This window comes from Oncorhynchus clarkii, chromosome 18 (genome assembly GCF_045791955.1).
Source record: "Oncorhynchus clarkii lewisi isolate Uvic-CL-2024 chromosome 18, UVic_Ocla_1.0, whole genome shotgun sequence".
Taxonomy (NCBI): Eukaryota; Metazoa; Chordata; class Actinopteri; order Salmoniformes; family Salmonidae; genus Oncorhynchus; species Oncorhynchus clarkii.
This window is the reverse complement of record NC_092164.1, coordinates 7918108-7941796: the sequence shown is the minus strand read 5'-3', so window position 1 is coordinate 7941796 and position 23689 is coordinate 7918108. Positions and strand designations below refer to the sequence as shown.

Genomic DNA, 23689 nt, shown 5'->3' with positions numbered 1-23689 from the left:
TTCCACCGTTGGAAATAAAATATTGTTACACCCACAGAAGACAACTTTTTTTTAAATGTACCGAAGATAATAAATTCTGGTTAAACTATTGTCCTCTAGTACAGGTGAGTTTGATATCCACGTGTGTGTATTTGAATCGAGCTTTTCAAATAGCTTCTACGATATGGGCGATTTGCTATAGTCTTATTTTGGTATTGATGTTGTCTAGGCTGTCACTCGGAGAGCAATGGGGGTACACGGGCTGTGGAAGCTGCTTGAGACCACCGGGAAGCCCATCAACCCCGAGACGCTCGAGGGCAAGATCCTGGCTGTCGGTATCCTTCCGGACACCACAAGGAGCCCCCCACCTATCGCTCTCTTAAACTCTTTCTTTCTTTCTCTCTCCTTGTTCTTGACTTTTTTTAAAGTAGTGTTTCCTGCGTCTTCCCCTCAATCTCCCACCCATACCTACTGCACATCCCAGTCATAACATGTGTCTGCATCTTACATAGAGTTAGTGTCTAGTGAATTTGTGCAGTAAACCAAATTACTCCATGTGTAACTCTGTGTTGTTGTCTGTTCACACTGCTATGCTTTATCTTGGCCAGGTCGCAGTTGTAAATGAGAACTTGTTCTCAACTAGACCTACCTGGTTAAATAAAGGTGAAATAAAAATAATTTAAAAAATTGGTCACATACAAATGGTTAGCAGATGTTAATGCGAGTGTAGCGAAATGCTTGTGCTTCTTGTTCCGACAATGCAGTAATAACCAACAAGTAATCTAACTAACAATTTCAAAACTACTACCTTATACACACAAGTGTAAAGGGATAAAGAATATGTACATAAAGATATATGAATGAGTGATGGTACAGAACGGTATAGGCAAGATGCAGTAGATGGTATCGAGTACAGTATATACATATGAGATGAGTAATGTAGGGTATGTAAACATTATATAAAGTGGCATTGTTTAAAGTGGCTAGTGATACATTTATTACATAAAGATGCAGTATATGGTATAGAGTACAGTACATACATATGAGATGAGTAATGTAGGGTATGTAAACATTATATAAAGTGGCATTGTTTAAAGTGGCTAGTGATACATTTATTACATAAAGATGCAGTATATGGTATAGCTGTTCAGTATATACATATGAGATGAGTATGTAAACATTATATAACGTTAGCTAGTTGTCTGCCTGTGTCTGTAGAGATCCTTGACCTGTCCCTCTCCCAGACATCAGTATCTGGTTGAACCAGGCTGTTAAGGGTGTGAGAGACAGGGAGGGTAACAGTGTCCAGAACGCCCACCTCCTCACCCTGTTCCATCGTCTCTGTAAATTGCTCTTTTTCCGCATCAGACCTGTCTTCGTGTTCGATGGAGACGCACCTCTGATCAAGAAACAGACCCTGTGTGTGTGTGTGTGTGTGTGTGTGTGTGTGTGTGTGTGTGTGTGTGTGTGTGTGTGTGTGTGTGTGTGTGTGTGTGTGTGTGTGTGTGTGTTCATGTTGTCTGTCTGTGTGTGTGTGTGTGTGTGTGTGTTCATGTTGTCTGTGTGTGTGTGTGTGTGTGTGAGTGTGTTAACCCTGTGCTTCCCTCCAGGCCATCAGAAGACAGAGAAAGGAGGAGAAGACTATGGAGTCCAAACAGACCAATGACAAACTCCTCAAGACCTTCCTGAAGAGACAAGCCATCAAAGCTGCTCTGGGAGAGAGGAGGTGAGGTGAGGAGAGGAGGAGAGGAAGGTCTGTATATAGGTCTGTAACCATAGAGGTCTGGTCTGTATATAGGCCTGTAACCATAGAGATCTGGTCTGTAACCATAGAGGTCTGGTCTGTATATAGGTCTGTAACCATAGAGATCTGGTCTGTAACCATAGAGATCTGGTCTGTAACCAAAGAGGTCTGGTCTGTAACCAAAGAGGTCTGTATATAGGCCTGTAACCATAGAGGTCTGGTCTGTGAATAGGCCTGTAACCATAGAGGTCTGGTCTGTGAATAGGCCTGTAACCATAGAGGTCTGGTCTGTAACCATAGAGATCTGGTCTGTTTATAGGCCTGTAACCATTTGTGTTGTGATTCTCCTCCAGTCAGGATCATCTGCCCAGCCTGTCTGCTGTGAGGAGAGAGGAGGACATGTTCATGCTGCCTGCCCTGCCAGCCCAGGAGGAGGAGAGAGAGAGGAGCAGCTCAGACGAGGAGGAGCAGGTGGAGGAGGACAGCCGTCACATCTACCAGGTGAGGTCAACACCCACGTCATGTGATGGAGGAGAAAACAGAGAGGGTGGTGCTTTATTGTCTTGTCCAATAAGAACACTGGATTCCTTTTTGTCTCATTAAGTTTTGCTACCTTGTGACACCTGTCTGTATGTCTGTCTGCCTGTCTGTCTGTCTGTCTGCCTGTCTGCCTGTCTGCCTGCCTGCCTGCCTGCCTGCCTTGCCTTGCCTTGCCTTGCCTTGCCTGCCTTGCCTGCCTTGCCTGCCTTCCTGTCTGTCTGCCTGCCTGCCTGCCTGTCTGTCTGTCTGTCTGTCTGTCTGTCTCTGTCTCTGTCTCTCTGTGCGTATGTGCCTGCCTGTCTGTCTGTCTGTCTGTCTGTCTGTGCGTATCTGCCTGTCTGCCTGTCTGTCTGTGCGTATGTGCCTGTCTGCCTGTCTATCTGTCTGTCTGTGCGTATGTGTCTGTCTGTCTGTCTGCCTGTCTATCTGCCTGTCTGTCTGTCTGTCTGTGCGTATGTGCCTGTCTGCCTGTCTATCTGTCTGTCTGTGCGTATGTGTCTGTCTGTCTGCCTTCCTGCCTGTCTGTCTGCCTGTCTGTCAGGGGGATTTCTTTGAAGACTCTAACTCTGTGGACATCAACTCTGAGGAGTTTTCTGCCATGCCTCCTGAGGTGAAACATGAGATCCTTAAAGACATGAAGGAATTCAGCAAGAGACGACGCACCATGTACCACACACCTCCTGAGGTACCACACACCATGTACCCCACACCTCCTGAGGTACCACACACCATGTACCCCACACCTCCTGAGGTACCACACACACCATGTACCCCACACCTCCTGAGGTACCACACACCTCCTGAGGTACCACACACCTCCTGAGGTACCACACACACTGTCTCTCTCTGTGTGTGTGTGTGTGTGTCATGCACCCTAACCCCCCCCTCCCAGCGGTCAGGGGACTTCTCCCAGTACCAGCTAGCAGGACTGCTGCAGAGGAACAAGCTGAACGTGCGTCTGGAGGGGGTGGAGAGAGAGATGTCCAACCGTAGTGCTGGGAACGCCCCGGGGGTGGAGCTATACAACCAGGGGGAGGGGCACAGCGTGGAGACACGACGCCTCCTCTCAGAAGACTCCACCCACTACATCCTCATCAAAGGTTAGAGGTCGAAGTGGGTCAGCGATCAAATTGAGCGATTCTCCGCATTAGACCTGTTCAAACTCATCCCCTTGTGTCTGTCTGGCTGTGTGTCTGTGTGTCTGTCTGGCTGTGTGTCTGTGTGTCTGTGCCTGTGTGTGTGTTTGTGTGTGTGTGTGCCCCTCAGGTCCGAAGAAGACCGACAGCAGTGAGAGGGTGCCAGACATCCAGCCTGCGGCCTCTCCCTGGTTGGGTGGTCCCCTGTCAGGGAGGGTTAGGACGGGGGGAGGGGAGAGACCTGAGCCCCTTTGGAGACCCATCTCAGAGGAGGAGAGCCTGGAGGAGGGACCCTCATCATCGTCTAAACATCCCCAGGACCCGATCCCGAGCCTGGGGGATACAGCACCCATCTCCCCTCGGACACTGAAGGCCATCCAGACTGCCATGGATACCAGCTTCTCAGACGAGGAGGAGGAGAAGGAGGGTGGCAGTGTGTCTCCTCGTACCCTCCTGGCCATTCAGCGAGCCACGGGAGAAGAGTTGGACGTAGGCCCGTCCCAATACGCCACCATGATTGGCAATTCTCCTGTTAAGCCCCACCCTCCCAGTCCCCAGCCTCCTGCGAACCGATTGTTCGTCATCAGCAGCTCAGAGGAGGAGACTGAAGGGAAGGACACGCCCCTGAGGACAACTCTGACCAATGAGGACATGCTTGGGGTGGAGAAGGGGGATGAGCTCCTCCCTGCTCCTCCTCTCCCCCTTCGCCTCCCCATTCCTCCTGCGGACAGGGTGCTCCTCAGCATGGAGGAGGAAACCGTCACCAGGAGGAGCAGGGAGGAGGTGGAGGAGATTCTGAGGAGGAACAGAGAGGAGTTGGAGCAAGCCATCGACAACAGGAACAGAGCTTTCCACTCTGCAGTGGGTCAGGGGGACAGTTTGGGTCAGGCTCTCTGTGTTATTCCCCCATCAGGCCTTGGTCTAAACAGAGAGGAGGAGACTGGGAGGAGCAGCCTAGTGACTGAGCCTTTACCTCCATCGCAGGAGGAGAGGAATGGACAGAACACCGGGGAGGAGAGGAATGGACAGATTGTGAAGATGGAGGACAGTGATTCAGAGAGCTTCGTTGACGTGTCTGAGGGGGAGGAGCTAAAGGAGGAGGAGACAGATGATTCGCTGATAGAGGTTGGGGACGGTACTCCAGCTAAGGCACAGGAAGACGTGGCCAAGAAGGAGGAGGAAGAGGAGGAGGCTTTAAGTAGCAGAGCTATCCCTTTGGAAGAGAGGGAGGAGGACGAGGAGCCCCAGCCTCCCACAGAGCCCAGCCCAGCTCCTCCTGCCCCAGCGTCTGTTCCTCTACCCAACGAGTGGGAAGACATCAACGTGGTAAGATAAGTACTGCTTACATGTAGTGGTGAAAAGACAGAGCATGGGGATGGAGATTACCAGGAAATAGACAGGAAAATGTCTGTTTCTCTGTGTGTGGTTGAGATGTGTTGTTGGATCTGTTTGTACAGTAGAGATTTGAGGATGCTGTACCTGTGTTGTCCTGTAGGGGGAGCTGTTTGTACAGTAGAGATTTGAGGATGCTGTACCTGTTGTCCTGTAGGGGGAGCTGTTTGTACAGTAGAGATTTGAGGATGCTGTACCTATTGTCCTGTAGGAGGAGCTGTTTGTACAGTAGAGATTTGAGGGTGCTGTACCTGTTGTCCTGTAGGGGGAGCTGTTTGTACAGTAGAGATTTGAGGATGCTGTACCTGTTGTCCTGTAGGAGGAGCTGTTTGTACAGTAGAGATTTGAGGGTGCTGTACCTGTTGTCCTGTAGGGGGAGCTGTTTGTACAGTAGAGATTTGAGGATGCTGTACCTGTTGTCCTGTAGGGGGAGCTGTTTGTACAGTAGAGATTTGAGGGTGCTGTACCTGTTGTCCTGTAGGAGGAGCTGTTTGTACAGTAGAGATTTGAGGATGCAGTGCCTGTGTTGTCCTGTATGGGGGAGCTGTTTGTACAGTAGAGATTTGAGGATGCTGTACCTGTGTTGTCCTGTAGGGGGAGCTGTTTGTACAGTAGAGATTTGAGGATGCTGTACCTGTGTTGTCCTGTAGGGGGAGCTGTTTGTACAGTAGAGATTTGAGGATGTAGTACCTGTATTGTCCTATAAGGGGAGCTGTTTATACAGTAGAGATTTGAGGATGTAGTACCTGTCTGTGTTGTCCTGTAGGAGGAGCTGTTTGTACAGTAGAGATTTGAGGATGCTGTACCTGTTGTCCTGTAGGAGGAGCTGTTTGTACAGTAGAGATTTGAGGATGCAGTACCTGTATTGTCCTATAGGGGGAGCTGTTTATACAGTAGAGATTTGAGGATGTAGTACCTGTGTTGTCCTGTAGGGGAGCTGTTTATACAGTAGAGATTTGAGGATGCTGTACCTGTGTTGTCCTGTAGGAGGAGCTGTTTGTACAGTAGAGATTTGAGGATGCTGTACCTGTTGTCCTGTAGGAGGAGCTGTTTGTACAGTAGAGATTTGAGGGTGCTGTACCTGTTGTCCTGTAGGGGGAGCTGTTTGTACAGTAGAGATTTGAGGATGCTGTACCTGTTGTCCTGTAGGGGGAGCTGTTTGTACAGTAGAGATTTGAGGGTGCTGTACCTGTTGTCCTGTAGGAGGAGCTGTTTGTACAGTAGAGATTTGAGGATGCAGTGCCTGTGTTGTCCTGTAGGGGGAGCTGTTTGTACAGTAGAGATTTGAGGATGCTGTACCTGTGTTGTCCTGTAGGGGGAGCTGTTTGTACAGTAGAGATTTGAGGATGCTGTACCTGTGTTGTCCTGTAGGGGGAGCTGTTTGTACAGTAGAGATTTGAGGATGTAGTACCTGTATTGTCCTATAAGGGGAGCTGTTTATACAGTAGAGATTTGAGGATGTAGTACCTGTCTGTGTTGTCCTGTAGGAGGAGCTGTTTGTACAGTAGAGATTTGAGGATGCAGTACCTGTGTTGTCCTGTAGGGGGAGCTGTTTGTACAGTAGAGATTTGAGGATGTAGTACCTGTATTGTCCTATAGGGGGAGCTGTTTATACAGTAGAGATTTGAGGATGCTGTACCTGTTGTCCTGTAGGAGGAGCTGTTTGTACAGTAGAGATTTGAGGATGCAGTACCTGTGTTGTCCTGTAGGGGGAGCTGTTTGTACAGTAGAGATTTGAGGATGTAGTACCTGTATTGTCCTCTAGGGGGGGCTGTTTATACAGTAGAGATTTGAGGATGTAGTACCTGTGTTGTCCTGTAGGAGGAGCTGTTTGTACAGTAGAGATTTGAGGGTGCTGTACCTGTTGTCCTGTAGGAGGAGCTGTTTGTACAGTAGAGATTTGGGGATGCTGTACCTGTTGTCCTGTAGGAGGAGCTGTTTGTACAGTAGAGATTTGAGGATGCAGTACCTGTGTTGTCCTGTAGGGGAGCTGTTACTGTGTACAGTAGTGGAACTGGGTTGATGCTGTACCTGTGTTGTCCTGTAGGAGGAGCTGTTACTGTGTACAGTAGTGGAACTGGGTTGATGCGGTACCCATATTGTCCTGTAGGAGGAGCTGTTACTGTGTACAGTAGTGGAACTGGGTTGATGCAGTACCCGTATTGTCCTGTAGGAGGAGCTGTTACTGTGTACAGTAGTGGAACTGGGCTGATGCAGTACCTGTATTGTCCACCAGGATGAGCTGGTGGCGCTAGAGAGCAGTCTTGGAGAGCAGCAGTCCAGGCTGAGGGAACAGAAGCAGCAACAGGAACGCATCGCTGCCACGGTTACCGGACAGATGTGTCTGGAGAGCCAGGTAGGGGAGACGGTCAACACACATTTAGTCAGTCTGATAAAGGAGGCAGTCAACACACACATTTAGTCAGTCTGGTAAAGGAGAGAGTCAACACACACATTTAGTCAGTCTGGTAAAGGAGGCAGTCAACACACACATTTAGTCAGTCTGGTAAAGGAGGCAGTCAACACACACATTTAGTCAGTCTGATAAAGGAGGCAGTCAACACACACATTTAGTCAGTCTGGTAAAGGAGACAGTCAACACACACATTTAGTCAGTCTGATAAAGGAGGCAGTCAACACACACATTTAGTCAGTCTGATAAAGGAGGCAGTCAACACACACATTTAGTCAGTCTGATAAAGGAGGCAGTCAACACACACATTTAGTCAGTCTGATAAAGGAGACAGTCAACACACACATTTAGTCAGTCTGATAAAGGAGGCAGTCAACACACACATTTAGTCAGTCAGACCCCAGATCCTGACCCCTGCCCCTGACTCTTCCCCGGACTCTTCCCCGGACCCAGACCCTGACTCTTCCCCTGACTCTTCCCCTGACCCAGACCCTGACTCTTCCCCTGACCCAGACCCTGACTCTTCCCCTGACCCAGACCCTGACTCTTCCCCTGCCCCTGACACTTCCCCGGCCTCGTCCCCTGCCCCTGACACTTCCCCGGACGCTTCCCCTGCCCCTGACACTTCCCCTGCCCCTGACTCTTCCCTCTGACTCTTCCCCTGCCCCTGACACTTCCCTGGACTCTTCCTCTGACACTTCCCTGGACCCTTCCCCTGCCCCTGACACTTCCCCGGACTCTTCCCCTGCCCCTGACACTTCCCCAGACTCTTCCCCTGCCCCTGACACTTCCCCGGACTCTTCCCCTGCCCCGGACTCTTCCCCTGACTCTTCCCCTGACTCTTCCCCTGACGCTTCCCCTGACTCTTCCCCTGACCCAGACCCTGACCCTTCCCCTGACTCTTCCCCTGCCCCTGACACTTCCCCTGCCCCTGACACTTCCCCTGCCCCTGACACTTCCCCGGACTCTTCCCCTGCCCCTGACTCTTCCCCGGACTCTTCCCCTGCCCCTGACACTTCCCCGGACTCTTCCCCGGACTCTTCCCCTGACACTTCCCCGGACTCTTCCCCTGCCCCTGACACTTCCCCGGACTCTTCCCCTGCCCATGACACTTCCCCGGACTCTTCCCCTGCCCCTGACACTTCCCCGGACTCTTCCCCGGACTCTTCCCCGGACTCTTCCCCTGACACTTCCCCTGACTCTTCCCCTGACCCAGACCGACTCTTCCCCTGACCCTTCCTCTGACCTAGACCCTTCCCCTGACTCTTCCTCTGACCTAGACCCTTCCCCTGACTCTTCCCCTGGCCCAGACCCTTCCCCTGACCCTTCCTCTGACCTAGACCCTTCCCCTGACTCTTCCTCTGACCTAGACCCTTCCCCTGACACTTCCCCTGACCCTTCCCCTGACTCTTCCTCTGACCTAGACCCTTCCTCTGACCTAGACCCTTCCCCTGACTCTTCCTCTGACCTAGACCCTTCCCCTGACTCTTCCTCTGACTTAGACCCTTCCCCTGACCCTTCCCCTGACTCTTCCCCTGACCCTTCCCCTGACTCTTCCTCTGACCTAGACCCTTCCCCTGACTCTTCCTCTGACTTAGACCCTTCCCCTGACTCTTCCCCTGACTCTTCCCCTGACCCTTCCCCTGACTCTTCCTCTGACCTAGACCCTTCCCCTGACTCTTCCCCTGACCCAGACCCTCCCCCTGACTCTTCCTCTGACCTAGACCCTTCCCCTGACTCTTCCTCTGACCTAGACCCTTCCCCTGACTCTTCCCCTGACCCTTCCCCTGACTCTTCCTCTGACCTAGACCCTTCCCCTGACTCTTCCCCTGACCCAGACCCTTCCCCTGACTCTTCCTCTGACCCAGACCCTTCCCCTGACTCTTCCTCTGACCCAGACCCTTCCCCTGACTTCCCCTGGCCCAGACCTTTCCCCTGACCCTTCCCCTGACACTTCCCCTGCCACTGACACTGCCCCTGACACTTCCCCGGACTCTTCCCCTGCCCCTGACTCTTCCCCGGACTCTTCCCCTGCCCCGGACTCTTCCCCGGACTCTTCCCCGGACTCTTCCCCTGACACTTCCCCGGACTCTTCCCCTGCCCCTGACACTTCCCCGGACTCTTCCCCTGCCCATGACACTTCCCCGGACTCTTCCCCTGCCCCTGACACTTCCCCGGACTCTTCCCCGGACTCTTCCCCGGACTCTTCCCCTGACACTTCCCCTGACTCTTCCCCTGACCCAGACCGACTCTTCCCCTGACCCTTCCTCCTGACCTAGACACTTCCCCTGACTCTTCCCCTGACCCAGACCGACTCTTCCCCTGACCCTTCCTCCTGACCTAGACCCTTCCCCTGACTCTTCCTCTGACCTAGACCCTTCCCCTGACTCTTCCCCTGGCCCAGACCCTTCCCCTGACCCTTCCTCTGACCTAGACCCTTCCCCTGACTCTTCCTCTGACCTAGACCCTTCCCCTGACTCTTCCCCTGACCCTTCCCCTGACTCTTCCTCTGACCTAGACCCTTCCCCTGACTCTTCCTCTGACTTAGACCCTTCCCCTGACCCTTCCCCTGACTCTTCCCCTGACCCTTCCCCTGACTCTTCCTCTGACCTAGACCCTTCCCCTGACTCTTCCTCTGACTTAGACCCTTCCCCTGACTCTTCCCCTGACTCTTCCCCTGACCCTTCCCCTGACTCTTCCTCTGACCTAGACCCTTCCCCTGACTCTTCCCCTGACCCAGACCCTCCCCTTGACTCTTCCTCTGATCTAGACCCTTCCCCTGACTCTTCCTCTGACCTAGACCTTTCCCCTGACTCTTCCCCTGACCCTTCCCCTGACTCTTCCTCTGACCTAGACCCTTCCCCTGACTCTGACCCAGACCCTTCCCCAGACTCTTCCCCTGACCCAGACCCTTCCTCTGACCCAGACCCTTCCCCTGACTCTTCCTCTGACCCAGACCCTTCCCCTGACTTCCCCTGGCCCAGACCTTTCCCCTGACCCTTCCCCTGACTCTTCCCCTGACTCTTCCCCTGACCTTGCCCCCAATAATAATTATGTCCTTCAACCTCTCTTTAGTCAAAGAATCCTCCATTTGCAGCAATTACAGCCTTGTAGACCTTTGGCATTCTAGTTGTCAATTTGTTTAATCTGGAGAGATTTCACCCCATGCTTCCTGAAGAACCTCCCACAAGTTGGATTGGCTTGATGGGCACTTCTTACGTACCATACGGTCAAGCTGCTCCCACAACAGCTCAATAGGGTTGAGATCCGGTGACTGTGCTGGCCACTCCACTATAGACAGAATACCAGCTGACTTCTTGAGAAATTTAACAATCGCCAAAAACAAGTGATTGAAAGTTCCCAAAACAATGAAGTTATAAGTATTGATGTGGTTATGTTTGATCAAAAGATCACAGCATTGGCCATGGCAAAAGCTATAGATTTAAAAATGTTCTCCAAAATTCAGCTGTGGCTAGGGGCTGACCGCGCCCATTGCCACGGTCACCGCCTAAGCCCCTTTTTTATCCAGAAAAAACCCTGGGTCTAATTCAGTGCTTTAGAATGGTCCATATTCTTCTGCTGAGTTTATATCTGTTTATAGCAGGGCATTGTTGAATACATGTTTCTGATTGGCTTGAAAGGGCATTATTTCCATGTAACACACTGTATATCAGCATGGTAGAATTCAATGGCTACAGTTCATTCTTACATGTTTTGAGCTGCTCTTGAAAGCAAAAGTCAAATTGAAAACATTTTATTGGCGTTGTTGAATTAGATTTTCATAATAGCAAGCTAGGTCTAATAGTTTGGTTAGCTAAACTAGCTAGGACTGATAGTTTGGTTAGCTAAACTAGCTAGGACTGATAGTTTGGTTAGCTAAATTAGCTAGCACTGATAGTTTGGTTAGCCAAACAAGCAAGGACTGATAGTTTGGTTAGCCAAACAAGCAAGGACTGATAGTTTGGTTAGCCAAACAAGCAAGGACTGATAGTTTGGTTAGCCAAACAAGCAAGGACTGATAGTTTGGTTAGCCAAACAAGCTAGGACTGATAGTTTGGTTAGCCAAACAAGCAAGGACTGATAGTTTGGTTAGCTAAACTAGCTAGGACTGATAGTTTGGTTAGCCAAACAAGCTAGGTCTGATAGTTTGGTTAGCCAAACAAGCTAGGTTTGATAGTTTGGTTAGCTAAACTAGCTAGGACTGATAGTTTGGTTAGCTAAACTAGCTTGGACTGGTAGTTTGGTTAGCTAAACTAGCTAGGACTGATAGTTTGGTTAGCCAAACTAGCTAGGACTGATAGTTTGGTTAGCCAAACTAGCTAGGACTGATAGTTTGGTTAGCCAAACAAGCTAGGTCTGATAGTTTGGTTAGCTAAACTAGCTAGGACTGATAGTTTGGTTAGCTAAACTAGCTAGGACTGATAGTTTGGTTAGCTAAACTAGCTAGGACTGATAGTTTGGTTAGCTAAACTAGCTAGGACTGATAGTTTGGTTAGCTAAACAAGCTAGAACTGATAGTTTGGTTAGCTAAACAAGCTAGAACTGATAGTTTGGGTTAGCTAAACAAGCTAGAACTGATAGTTTGGGTTAGCTAAACAAGCTAGAACTGATAGTTTGGGTTAGCTAAACAAGCTAGGACTGATAGTTTGGTTAGCTAAACTAGCTAGGACTGATAGTTTGGTTAGCTAAACTATTACCACAGCAACTACTGTAGCTATCTAGTAAACATGCTAACTACTTCAGTGAATGTTGAACACATTTAACACACATAGCTGCAAATGTGTTAAATTATAGCCATGTTATAAAAAATATTAATAATCAATTCTGGGCTCTGAGTTTTCTGGAAAATAATACAACTCTGTGGAAGGTCAGTTCCTCACCGCTCCGTGGAACACACCATTTCCTGTCGGCCCCCCCCTCCCCCCCGTCGTCGATGACGATCCCTTACCGGGTCTAATGTCCCGGTGTGTCTTGTCCGTCAGGAGCTGCTAAGGTTGTTTGGCGTACCCTTCCTGGTGGCTCCCGGTGAGGCCGAGGCCCAGTGTGCAGCCCTGGACCGGACCGACCAGACCCACGGAACAATCACCGACGACAGCGACGTGTGGCTGTTCGGAGGACGACACGTCTACAAGAACTTCTTCAGCCAGAACAAATACCTAGAATACTACCAGTACGTAGACCTACAGAACCAACTGGGTACGTAGACCTACAGAACCAACTGGGTACGTAGACCTACAGAACCAACTGGGTACGTAGAACCCTAGCAGTACGTAGACCTACAGAACCAACTGGTTAGAACACTACCTATGACCCCCCCCACCCAAACTACTAGATGCCAACCCCCCCACCCACCCAAACCACTAGACGCCAACCCCCCCACCCAAACCACTAGACGCCAACCCCCCCACCCAAACCACTAGACGCCAACCCCCCCACCCACCCAAACCACTAGATACCAACCCCCCCCCCCCCCACCCAAACCACTAGATACCAACCCCCCCCCACCCACCCAAACCACTAGACGCCAACCCCCCCACCCACCCACCCAAACCACTAGACACCAACTACCCCCCCCCCCCACCACTAGACTACTCTCTCTAACCCTAACCCTCGTCCCTCCCCAGGTGTGGACCGTACCAAGATGATTAACCTGGCCTACCTGCTGGGTAGTGACTATACGGAGGGAGTCCCGGGGGTGGGCTATGTGACGGGCATGGAGATACTCAACGAGTTCCCTGGACCTGGCACGGAACCAGTCAGCATGTTCAGGTCAGGACCGGGGGATGACTGGGTGGGGTGGGGGTGGTGTCTAGTGGTCTGGTGGGGGGGTTGGGGTCTAGTGGTCTGGTGGGGGGGTTGGGGTCTAGTGGTCTGGGTGGGGTGGGCTATGTGACGGGCATGGAACCAGTCAGCATGTTCAGGTCAGGACCGGGGGGTGACTGGGTGGTGGTAGGGGTGGGCTATGTGACGGGCATGGAGATACTCAACGAGTTCCCTGGACCTGGCACGGAACCAGTCAGCATGTTCAGGTCAGGACCGGATGGATGACTGGGTGGGGTGGGGGTGGTGTCTAGTGGTCTGGGGTCTGTGGTCTGGGTGGGATCAGGGTATTGTGTGGTGATGAATAATGAATGAGTGGTCCTGTGTGACTTTAGCTATGCCAAGGTTGTGGGTTCAATTCCCTCAGAGATCACAGAGACACAGCTGTTTTGCTTGACTCAGTCTGTCTGTGCTTTCTGTCTCTGTTTCCCCTTCCAGTGAGTGGTGGTCCTTGGCCCAGCAGCAGCAACGTCTGACCTCTGACCCCCGTGACTCCAAGGTCAAGAGGAAACTGAGAGGGCTTCGGCTGCGGCCGGGCTTCCCCAACCCTGCCGTGGCAACTGCCTACCTGCAGCCCAGCGTCGACCTATCAGAAAGCTCCTTTAGCTGGGGCCGCCCACACCTCGACCTCCTCAAGGAATATCCTCTAGGAGAGTGTGTGTGTGTGTGTGTCTCTGTGTGTGTGTGAGTGTGTGTGTGTCTCTGTGTGTGTGGGTGTGTGTGTGAGAGATGTTCTGTGTCGTCTTTGGGACCAGTTTTTCTTAACCCTCAGCCTACGTTCTGTGAGAGTCGTTTTGGTTGGAACAGCAGGAAGACAGAAGAGACTCTACATCCTGTTATCAAACAGCTCAACACACAACAGGTATTAATTAGTCTGGATCAATAGGTATCAGTCTGGATCAATAGGTATTAGTCTGGATCAATAGGTATTAGGTATTAGTCTGGATCAATAGGTATTAGGTATTAGTCTGGATCAATAGGTATTATTCTGGATCAATAGGTATTAGTCTGGATCAATAGGTATTAGGTATTAGTCTGGATCAATAGGTATTAGTCTGGATCAATAGGTATTAGTCTGGATCAATAGGTATTAGTCTGGATCAATAGGTATTAGTCTGGATCATTAGGTATTAGTCTGGATCAATAGGTATTAGGTATTAGTCTGGATCAATAGGTATTAGTCTGGATCAATAGGTATTAGGTATTAGTCTGGATCAATAGGTATTAGGTATTAGTCTGGATCAATAGGTATTAATCTGGATCAATAGGTATTAGTCTGGATCAATAGGTATTAGTCTGGATCAATAGGTATTAGTCTGGATCAATAGGTATTAGTCTGGATCAATAGGTATTAGTCTGGATCAATAGGTATTAGTCTGGATCAATAGGTATTAGTCTGGATCAATAGGTATTAGGTATTAGTCTGGATCAATAGGTATTAGGTATTAGTCTGGATCAATAGGTATTAGTCTGGATCAACAGGTATTAATTAGTCTGGATCAATAGGTATTAGTCTGGATCAATAGGTATCAGTCTGGATCAATAGGTATTAGTCTGGATCAATAGGTATTAGTCTGGATCAATAGGTATTAGTCTGGATCAATAGGTATTAGTCTGGATCAATGGGTATTAGTCTGGATCAATAGGTATTAGTCTGGATCAATAGGTATTAGTCTGGATCAATAGGTATCAGTCTGGATCAATAGGTATTAGGTATTAGTCTGGATCAATAGGTATTAGGTATTAGTCTGGATCAATAGGTATTGGGTATTAGTCTGGATCGATAGGTATTAGTCTGGATCAATAGGTATCAGTCTGGATCAATAGGTATTAGGTATTAGTCTGGATCAATAGGTATTAGGTATTAGTCTGGATCAATAGGTATTAGTCTGGATCAATAGGTATTAGTCTGGATCAATAGGTATTAGTCTGGATCAATAGGTATCAGTCTGGATCAATAGGTATTAGGTATTAGTCTGGATCAATAGGTATTAGTCTGGATCAATAGGTATTAGGTATTAGTCTGGATCAATGGGTATTAGTCTGGATCAATAGGTATTAGTCTGGATCAATAGGTATCAGTCTGGATCAATAGGTATTAGGTATTAGTCTGGATCAATAGGTATTAGTCTGGATCAATAGGTATTAGTCTGGATCAATAGGTATTAGTCTGGATCAATAGGTATTAGTCTGGATCAATAGGTATCAGTCTGGATCAATAGGTATTAGGTATTAGTCTGGATCAATAGGTATTAATCTGGATCAATAGGTATTAGGTATTAGTCTGGATCAATGGGTATTATGTATTAGTCTGGATCAATAGGTATTAGTCTGGATCAATAGGTATTAGGTATTAGTCTGGATCAATGGGTATTAGTCTGGATCAATAGGTATTAGGTATTAGTCTGGATCAATAGGTATTAGTCTGGATCAATAGGTATTAGTCTGGATCAATAGGTATTAGTCTGGATCAATAGGTATTAGTCTGGATCAATAGGTATTAGGTATTAGTCTGGATCAATAGGTATTAGGTTTAGTCTGGATCAATAGGTATTAGTCTGGATCAATAGGTATTAGGTATTAGTCTGGATCAATAGGTATTAGTCTGGATCAATAGGTATTAGTCTGGATCAATAGGTATTAGGTATTAGTCTGGATCAATAGGTATTAGTCTGGATCAATAGGTATTAGTCTGGATCAATAGGTATTAGGTATTAGTCTGGATCAATAGGTATTAGTCTGGATCAATAGGTATTAGTCTGGATCAATAGGTATTAGTCTGGATCAATAGGTATTAGGATCAATAGGTATTAGTCTGGATCAATAGGTATTAGTCTGGATCAATAGGTATTAGTCTGGATCAATAGGTATTAGTCTGGATCAATAGGTATTAGGTATTAGTCTGGATCAATAGGTATTAGTCTGGATCAATAGGTATTAGGTATTAGTCTGGATCAATAGGTATTAGTCTGGATCAATAGGTATTAGTCTGGATCAATAGGTATTAGTCTGGATCAATAGGTATTAGGTATTAGTCTGGATCAATATGTATTAATCTGGATCAATAGGTATTAGTCTGGATCAATAGGTATTAGTCTGGATCAATAGGTATTAGTCTGGATCAATAGGTATTAGTCTGGATCAATAGGTATTAGTCTGGATCAATAGGTATTAGTCTGGATCAATAGGTATTAGGTATTAGTCTGGATCAATAGGTATTAGTCTGGATCAATAGGTATTAGGTATTAGTCTGGATCAATAGGTATTAGGTATTAGTCTGGATCAATAGGTATCAGTCTGGATCAATGGGTATTAGTCTGGATCAATAGGTATTAGGTATTAGTCTGGATCAATAGGTATTAGTCTGGATCAATAGGTATTAGGTATTAGTCTGGATCAATAGGTATTAGTCTGGATCAATGGGTATTAGTCTGGATCAATAGGTATTAGTCTGGATCAATAGGTATTAGGTATTAGTCTGGATTAATAGGTATTAGGTATTAGTCTGGATCAATAGGTATTAGGTATTAGTCTGGATCAATAGGTATTAGTCTGGATCAATAGGTATTAGTCTGGATCAATAGGTATTAGGTATTAGTCTGGATCAATAGGTATTAGGTATTAGTCTGGATCAATAGGTATTAGTCTGGATCAATAGGTATTAGGTATTAGTCTGGATCAATAGGTATTAGTCTGGATCAATAGGTATTAGTCTGGATCAATAGGTATTAATCTGGATCAATGGGTATTAGGTATTAGTCTGGATCAATAGGTATTAGGTATTAGTCTGGATCAATAGGTATTAGTCTGGATCAATAGGTATTAGTCTGGATCAATAGGTATTAGGTATTAGTCTGGATCAATAGGTATTAGTCTGGATCAATGGGTATTAGTCTGGATCAATAGGTATTAGGTATTAGTCTGGATCAATAGGTATTAGGTATTAGTCTGGATCAATAGGTATTAGTCTGGATCAATAGGTATTAGTCTGGATCAATAGGTATTAGTCTGGATCAATGGGTATTAGTCTGGATCAATAGGTATTAGTCTGGATCAATAGGTATTAGGTATTAGTCTGGATCAATAGGTATTAGGTATTAGTCTGGATCAATAGGTATTAGTCTGGATCAATAGGTATTAGTCTGGATCAGTAGGTATTAGTCTGGATCAATAGGTATTAGGTATTAGTCTGGATCAATAGGTATTAGTCTGGATCAATAGGTATTAGTCTGGATCAATAGGTATTAGTCTGGATCAATAGGTATTAGTCTGGATCAATAGGTATCAGTCTGGATCAATTGTTGGTAGTAATTATTGCAAGTAGAGATTGAGAATGACTTGGGTATAATAGTGAATTTATTGTGAATGACTTGGGTAGTGAATTTATTGTGAATTTGTCTCAATTTGCCTCTGATCTGTCCTGAATACCTCCGTTCCTCTTCCCTCTTCCCTCTCCTCCGTGCTTCGCTCCCCTCCTCCCTCCTTTCCCCTCTCCTCTCCCCTCCTCCGCCCTTCTCTCCCCTCCTCCACCCCCTCCGCCCTTCTCTCCCCTACTCCATCCCCTCCGCCCTTCTCTCCTCTCCTCCATCCCCTCCACCCTTCTCTCCCCTCCTTCATCCCCTCCGCCCTTCTCTCCTCTCCTCCATCCCCTCCGCCCTTCTCTCCCCTCCTCCATCCCCTCCGCCCTTCTCTCCCCTCCTCCATCCCCTCCGTCCTTCTCTCCTCTCCTCCATCCCCTCCGCCCTTCTCTCCCCTCCTCCATCCCCTCCACCCTTCTATCCCCTCCTTCATCCCCTCCGCCCTTCTCTCCCCTCCTCCATCCCCTCCGCCCTTCTCTCCCCTCCTCCATCCCCTCCGCCCTTCTCTCCCCTCCTCCATCCCCTCCGCCCTTCTCTCCCCTCCTCCATCCCCTCCTCCGCCCTTCTCTCCTCTCCTCCATCCCCTCCGTCCTTCTCTCCTCTCCCTTCCTCCGCCCTTCTCTCCCCTCCTCCATCCCCTCCGCCCTTCTCTCCTCTCCTCCATCCCCTCCGTCCTTCTCTTCTCTCCTCTCCCCTCCTCCGCCCTTCTCTCCCCTCCTCCATCCCCTCCGCCCTTCTCTCCTCTCCTCCATCCCCTCCGTCCTTCTCTCCTCTCCTTTCCCCTCCGCCCTTCTCTTCCCTCCTCCCTCCCCCCCCTCCTTCTCCCCCCCTCCTTCTCTCCCCTCCTCTCCCCCCTCCTTCTCTCCCCTCCCCCCCTCCTCCTCTCCCCTCCTCTCTCTCCCCCCCTCCTTCTCTCCCCTCCTCTCCCCCCCTCCTTCTCTCCCCTCCTCTCCCCCCCCTCCTTCTCTCCCCTCCTCTCCCCCCCTCCTCCTCTCCCCTCCTCTCTCCCCCCCTCCTCTCTCTCCCCCCCTCCTCTCTCTCCCCCCCCCTCCTCCTCTCCCCCCCTCCTCCTCTCCCCTCCTCCCTCCCTGTAGACCCAGCTGCGTATCGACTCGTTCTTCCGTCTGGAGCAGCAGGAGAGACAGGCCATCAAGAGCCAGCGCCTCCGCCGGGCCGTTACCTGTATAAAGAGGAAAGAGAGGGAGGACGGAGGGAGGGAGGACGGAGGGAGGGAAGAGGAAGAAGAGGGGACTGGCTCTCCGTCCAAGGCTAAAAGAGGGAAGGGGTCAGAGCCAAAGCAGAGGAAGGGAGAGGTGGTTGAGGGGACAGGGGGGTTCCTGGGGGCAGAGGTCAGTAAGCCTGCTCAAGAGGATGTGGGAAGAGCCAGCCATGATGTGGGAGTGGCCAGCCAAGAAAAAGAGAAAGTAGGAGTGGTTAGTCAGAATATGGGAGGGGCCAACCTGGATGTGGGAGGGGCCAGCAAGCAGAGGAAAGAAGTGCTTCCTCCTCCTAATAACGGAGTACCTCAACCTAAACTCCTCCCTAATAGGACAGAGCAGAATGACAGCAGCAGTTCTGGGGACGACAGCGACGGTGACAGCAGGATCGCCATGGTAACGGCCCAGTCAGTGTTTAGGGGCCAACCGAGAGAAGGGAGGGGGGGTAAGAGAGGTGGGAGGGGGGGAAAGAGAGGTGGGGGGAGAGGCAGAGGAAGGAAGACACTGTGAGAACTATCAACTTTAAACTCTCGAACGTCTCTTGTTGATGATGTCATCAGAGGGATATATATGACCAATAAACAGGCGCTGAAACCACTGTGATGCAGTGATAATGTCCCCCTCCTTGTCACAATATTTGTCAAGGTACTCTATTTCCAACTGCTAGAACTCTCACCTTAGTCTCTCTCTCCCCTTTCCCCTCTCTCTCTCTCTAGCCCTTCCTAGTCTTCTCTCTCTCTCTAGCCCTTCCTAGTCTTCTCTCTCTCTCTAGTCCTTCCTAGTCTTCTCTCTCTCTCTAGTCCTTCCTAGTCTTCTCTCTCTCTCTAGTCCTTCCTAGTCTCTCTCTCTCTAGTCCTTCCTAGTCTTCTCTCTCTCTAGTCCTTCCTAGTCTCTCTCTCTCTAGCCCTTCCTAGTCTTCTCTCTCTCTCTAGTCCTTCCTAGTCTTCCCTCTCTCTCTAGTCCTTCCTAGTCTTCTCTCTCTCTCTAGTCCTTCCTAGTCTCTCTCTCTCTCTAGTCCTTCCCAGTCTTCTCTCTCTCTTGTCCTTCCTAGTCTTCTCTCTCTCTCTTGTCCTTCCTAGTCTTCTCTCTCTCTAGTCCTTCCCAGTCTTCTCTCTCTCTAGTCCTTCCTAGTCTTCTCTCTCTCTCTTCCTAGTCTTCTCTCTCTATCTAGTCCTTCCTAGTCTTCTCTCTCTCTCTCTAGTCCTTCCCAGTCTTCTCTCTCTCTAGTCCTTCCTAGTCTTCTCTCTCTCTCTAGCCCTTCCTCCCAGCCTTGTCTCTCTCTAGCTCTTCCTAGCATTGTCTCTCTCTAGCCCTTCCTCCCTCTAGCCCTTCTCTCTCTCTAGCCCTTCCTCCTAGCCTTGTCTCTCACTAGCTCTTCCTCCCAGCCTTCTCTCTTTAGCCCTTCCCCCAGCCTTCTATCTAGCCCTTCCCCCTAGCCTTCTCTCGCTCTTCCTCCCTCTAGCCCTTCCTCCCAGCCGTCTCTCTCTCTAGCCCTTCCTCCCTCTAGCCCTTCTCTCTCTCTAGCCCTTCCTCCCTCTAGCCCTTCTCTCTCTCTAGCCCTTCCTCCCTCTAGCCCTTCCTCCCAGCCGTCTCTTCTCTCACCTGTTTTCTTCATTCTCTAATCCATGTTTCCCTCTCTCTGGCTGGCCCATTCTCTCTCTGGCTGACCCACCAGGCAGTATGCCAACAGAGGGAGAGAGGGAAGGAAAGGAGAGAGGGAGGGAGGGGGAGTAACATACCCAGTATGCCAACGGAGGGAGGGGGAGAGGGAGGGAAGGAAGGAAAGGAGAGAGGGAGGAGAGTAACATACCCAGTATGCCAATGGAGGGAGGGAAGGAAAGGAGGGAGGGAGGGAGGGGGAGTACCATACCCAGTATGCCAATGGAGGGAGGGAAGGAAAGGAGGGAGGGAGGGAGGGGGAGTAACATACCCAGTATGCCAACGGAGGGAGGGACAGAAAGGAGAAAGAGAACCATATACCAGCCCCTCACAACACACAGCCAGCCGACCTGACTCAGACTAGAGCCCACTGAGACCCGGAGCACCTAGACTAAGGACCGACGCTGTTTCCCTGGACATCCAACACACCACTCTGGAGCAACATGGTCAGATTGTTACTGCTACTACCCACAAACCCCTCACCCCTACTTAGAATGATGAGGGATGATGCTTGAAACATTGGTGTAAAAGGTGGCGCTGTGTAAACCCATGACATTTTTGATCATTTCAGTGAGGCGTCTCTGGCTGTTTGTCGGTGTATTTTCTATGTTTGTGATGAATATTTGGAACAATTAAAATGTTTTTGTATTACAAAGGCAGTCTTGTTATTTGTTTACACGATGTGTCTCTGCTTGTTTACATCGTTCTTTAACAGCTAGAAGGCAGCAGGAAGGGGTGCCTCAGAGAGACAGCATCGTTCTTTAACAGGAAGGGATCAGCAGGTAGAGAACAGCAGGTAGAGAACAGCAGGTAGAGAACAGCAGGTAGAGAACAGCAGGTAGGGTGCAGCAGGTAGAGAACAGCAGGTAGAGAACAGCAGGTAGAGAACAGCAGGTAGGGAACAGCAGGTAGAGAACAGCAGGTAGAGAACAGCAGGTAGAGAACAGCAGGTAGAGAACAGCAGGTAGAGAACAGCAGGTAGAGAACAGCAGGTAGAGAGCAGCAGGTAGGGTGCAGCAGGTAGAGAACAGCAAGTAGAGAACAGCAGGTAGGGAACAGCAGGTAGAGAACAGCAGGTAGAGAACAGCAGGTAGAGAACAGCAGGTAGGGTGCAGCAGGTAGAGAACAGCAGGTAGAGAACAGCAGGTAGGGAACAGCAGGTAGAGAACAGCAGGTAGAGAACAGCAGGTAGAGAACAGCAGGTAGAGAACAGCAGGTAGAGAGCAGCAGGTAGAGAACAGCAGGTAGAGAACAGCAGGTAGGGAACAGCAGGTAGAGAACAGCAGGTAGAGAACAGCAGGTAGAGAACAGCAGGTAGAGAACAGCAGGTAGAGAACAGCAGGTAGAGAACAGCAGGTAGGATGCAGCAGGTAGAGAACAGCAGGTAGAGAACAGCAGGTAGAGAACAGCAGGTAGGGAACAGCAGGTAGAGAACAGCAGGTAGAGAACAGCAGGTAGAGAACAGCAGGTAGAGAACAGCAGGTAGAGAACAGCAGGTAGGGAACAGCAGGTAGAGAACAGCAGGTAGGATGCAGCAGGTAGAGAACAGCAGGTAGAGAACAGCAGGTAGAGAACAGCAGGTAGAGAACAGCAGGTAGGGTGCAGCAGGTAGGATGCAGCAGGTAGAGAACAGCAGGTAGAGAACAGCAGGTAGGATGCAGCAGGTAGAATGCAGCAGGTAAACAGTGTTCTTAGTGAGGCTAACTGGCAGTGTTTGTAATGATAATGTCCCTCTCCTTGTCACAATATTTGTCAAGGTACTCTATTTCCAACTGCTAGAACTCTCACCTTAGTCTCTCTCTCCCCTTTCCCCTCTCTCTCTCTCTCTAGCCCTTCCTAGTCTTCTCTCTCTCTCTAGTCCTTCCCAGTCTTCTCTCTCTCTCTCTAGCCCTTCCCAGTCTTCTCTCTCTCTCTCTAGCCCTTCCTAGTCTTCTCTCTCTCTCTCTAGTCCTTCCTAGTCTTCTCTCTCTCTAGTCCTTCCTAGTCTTCTCTCTCTCTCTAGTCCTTCCTAGTCTTCTCTCTCTCTCTAGTCCTTCCTAGTCTTCTCTCTCTCTCTCTCTCTCTCTAGTCCTTCCCAGTCTTCTCTCTCTCTCTCTGGTCCTTCCTATTCTTCTCTCTCTCTAGTCCTTCCTCCCAGCCTTCTCTCTCTCTAGCTCTTCCTAGCCATCTCTCTCTAGTCCTTCCTAGACTTCTCTCTCTCTCTAGCCCTTTCCCAGTCTTCTATCTCTCTCTAGCCCTTCCCAGTCTTCTCTCTCTCTCTCTAGTCCTTCCTAGTCTTCTCTATCTCTCTAGTCCTTCCCAGTATTCTCTCTCTCTCTCTCTCTAGTCCTTTCCAGTCTTCTCTCTCTCTCTCTCTAGTCCTTCCTAGTCTTCTCTCTCTCTCTCTCTAGTCCTTCCTAGTCTTCTCTCTCTCTCTAGTCCTTCTTAGTCTCTCTCTCTCTCTCTAGTCCTTCCCAGTCTTCTCTCTCTCTAGTCCTTCCCATTCTTCTCTATCTCTAGTCCTTCCTAGTCTTCTCTCTCTCTCTCTCTTCCTAGTCTTCTCTCTCTCTCTCTCTAGTCCTTCCCAGTCTTCTCTCTCTCTAGTCCTTCCTAGTCTTCTCTCTCTCTCTAGCCCTTCCTCCCAGCCTTCTCTATCTAGCCCTTCCCCCTAGCCTTCTCTCGCTCTTCCTCCCTCTAGCCCTTCCTCCCAGCCTTCTCTCTATCTAGCCCTTCCCCCTAGCCTTCTCTCGCTCTTCCTCCCTCTAGCCCTTCCTCCCAGCCGTCTCTCTCTCTAGCCCTTCCTCCCTCTAGCCCTTCACTCTCTCTAGCCCTTCCTCCCTCTAGCCCTTCCTCCCAGCCGTCTCTCTCTCTAGCCCTTCCTCCCTCTAGCCCTTCTCTCACCTGTTTTCTTCATTCTCTCTAATCCATGTTTCCCTCTCTCTCTGGCTGGCCCATTCTCTCTCTGGCTGACCCACCAGGCAGTATGCCAACAGAGGGAGGGAGGGAAGGAAAGGAGAGAGGGAGGGAGGGGGAGTACCATACCCAGTATGCCAACGGAGGGAGGGAAGGAAAGGAGAGAGGGAGGGAAGGAAGGAAAGGAGAGAGGGAGGGGGAGTACCATACCCAGTATGCCAACGGAGGGAGGGAAGGAAAGGAGAGAGGGAGGGAAGGAAGGAAAGGAGAGAGGGAGGAGAGTAACATACCCAGTATGCCAACGGAGGGAGGGAAGGAAAGGAGAGAGGGAGGGAGGGGGAGTACCATACCCAGTATGCCAACGGAGGGAGGGAAGGAAAGGAGAAAGGGAGGGAGGGAGGGAGGGGGAGTACCATACCCAGTATGCCAACGGATGGAGGGAAGGAAAGGAGAAAGGGAGGGAGGGAGGGGGAGTAACATACCCAGTATGCCAACGGAGGGAGGGAAGGAAAGGAGAGAGGGAGGGAGGGGGAGAGGGA

At 49.7% G+C, this 23689-nt stretch overlaps 1 protein-coding gene across 1 annotated transcript; it reads left to right on the top strand.

The window, feature by feature from the left end:
* The first annotated feature begins 41 nt into the window (after positions 1–41).
* LOC139372435 (DNA excision repair protein ERCC-5 homolog) lies at positions 42–19195 on the top strand. The gene is made up of 14 exons (XM_071112148.1): positions 42–104; positions 209–314; positions 1224–1402; positions 1590–1705; positions 2077–2224; positions 2805–2948; positions 3156–3363; positions 3530–4725; positions 7028–7147; positions 12187–12400; positions 12829–12973; positions 13463–13663; positions 13802–13886; positions 18477–19195. Exons 2-14 carry the CDS (start codon positions 227–229, stop codon positions 19107–19109), a joined length of 3477 nt encoding a protein of 1158 aa, XP_070968249.1. The 5' UTR covers positions 42–104; positions 209–226; the 3' UTR covers positions 19110–19195.
* Positions 19196–23689: the final 4494 nt, after the last annotated feature.